The following is a 2,152-nucleotide window of genomic DNA, read 5'->3' on the forward strand; positions in this document are numbered from 1 at the left end:
TCAATTGTTTGGTCCAGATGGGACATTCCTAAATAAGTATGGTTTTGAAGGACCTCTCTGGAAGCATTTTGACTCCCCACGTGGAGTGGCATTCAATCAGGATGGCTATCTTGTGGTTACAGACTTCAACAACCACCGACTGCTGATCATCAAACCAGATTGCCAGTCAGCACATTTCTTGGGCACAGAGGGTACAGGAAATGGGCAGTTCCTGCGGCCACAAGGTGTTGCAGTTGATCGAGAAGGACGTATTATTGTGGCAGACTCCAGAAACCACAGAGTACAAATTTTTGAGCCAAATGGCAGCTTCTTGTGTAAGTTTGGCACTCATGGAAGTGGCTTTGGTCAAATGGATCGTCCATCTGGCATAGCTGTCACACCTGATGGCACAATTGTTATGGTGGACTTTGGTAACAACCGAATTCTCGCCTTCTAATCAGTTTTCAACACAAAATTGTCTCAGGGAAATGTTATCAAGAAGTATATAATATACACCAGGACAGAGCACCTACCTCATTTTTTTTTTCTTTTAAATATACAAACTATAACTGCAGAAGTAGAACCTGTGAAGAATAAAACAAAATCGGAATGAAAAAAAATCTACCTCAGATTCTCAGAGTATTATTTTGATTTTGTTTTTGTTTGTTTTTCCTTTTTTTTCTGATCCTGCACAAAATATCAACTTACCTCACTTGGAATGATCGAAACGAAACAGACTACACCTGCTAAGAGAATGTGTAACAAAACAAAAAAAAAAATCTCTTACTGAGAAAGAAAAAGCCAAAAAGGGCTATAAACTTTATACAATACAAGGAAAATTATTGAGACAGGTTTTTTTTGTTTTTGTTGTAAACAATTGTCCTCTTTAACCAAATTTTAAGTTCCTCTCTTCCCCTCGCTGCTGCAAAAGAGGACGCCTTGTATATTGCTGTTACCTCAGTACGTTTCGACAACAATTACCTCAGTATGCAAATTCTACAAGGTTTTGGTTTTTTTTTAATTCTTCTGAACAAATGTCACCTCAGAAACTGAAGACAATATTTTGTGGGTTTTTTGTATTGTTTTGGGGGTTTTTTTTTGGTTTTTTTTTAGTAGTGTGAGACTTAGTTTATACTGGATATATTGATAATTTACTTGTTTTCAAGCCAGCGTTCTTTTTACAAATTCCAGTCTTAGATGTTTGTGTGTGCTCGCGATTGACTGTGTGTGTGTTAATATTGCAACAAGTTTTTTACATGTTCCTGTTGAATACCCTTGGGGCTGAAAATTGTGAAAGATGAAGCACAACATGTAAAGGTCAAGTTATTTTCTTGTTGAAAAAAAAAATAAGCATTTTGTGGGTTACATTCAGGCAGAACTTCAGGGTAGTTCTTAATATTTTTTTTTTTTTTATTTATATGCTTTTGGGTCAAACTTTAATGTACATGGACAATTCTGAATAATTTCCAGTAAATAACTGGACACCAAAGCATTCATGATATTGGTGTTCAGCAAAGATATTTCCATACAGATCAGTATACTTATTGTGCAAATGGTTATTGTTACAATAGAAGAGGTAAGACTAATCTACTTTTTATTGCTATCACGGTTATGTTTCAGGTTTTTTTTCTATTGCAGAGGCCACGGTCAACATAGTATATGTCTGGTTTTTATCCATATCTGCAATTCATGACCTCAAGCTTCTCATATCTTATCTATGATGGATCGATAGTGATTTTAATTTTATTTATTAAAATATTAAGAAAAAGAAACTTGCAGGGTAATACTCCAAATATTGAGGAATTTAGTTCTCAGCATTTATAGTTTTTAGTTCAAATCTATTTTTTTTTTTTTTTTGTATGGTATTTTATTTTTAAAAGCATGTTAAAGGCCATTTAGAGGTTCGTGGTTTTGCTTGCTGTTTTTACATGCTTTTTGGTAAAAGAAAAACCAGTATTTTATTTTTTAATTTTTTATTTCTTTTTGGTACAATTGTTCTTTTAGGTATTTTTATAAGCTTTGTTAGAGAAGCCTATGTGAAACGTGCTAGAAAAAATGCCAGTCACGGAGTATCCTGAATTCATAAATGCCATCCTCATCACAAATGCTGTTTGTGTAGTGTTTATTGTATTTAGTACAGATGCTAAAGGGACTCTGCTCAGCACAGAAAAAA

General features: G+C 34.2%; 1 protein-coding gene across 1 annotated transcript in view; it reads left to right on the plus strand.

Annotated features, from left to right (window-relative positions):
- Nucleotides 1–436, plus strand: part of TRIM71 (tripartite motif containing 71) — a 116,453-nt gene extending 116,017 nt beyond the window's left edge. The window contains exon 4 of the mRNA XM_075316641.1: nt 1–436. This exon is cut by the window's left edge and continues 1,016 nt beyond it. Coding sequence (XP_075172756.1) covers nt 1–436 — 436 coding nt within the window.
- The last annotated feature ends 1,716 nt before the right edge of the window (nt 437–2,152 follow it).

The sequence above is a fragment of the Anomaloglossus baeobatrachus genome, chromosome 6, assembly GCF_048569485.1.
Source record: "Anomaloglossus baeobatrachus isolate aAnoBae1 chromosome 6, aAnoBae1.hap1, whole genome shotgun sequence".
NCBI classification, from domain to species: domain Eukaryota; kingdom Metazoa; phylum Chordata; class Amphibia; order Anura; family Aromobatidae; genus Anomaloglossus; species Anomaloglossus baeobatrachus.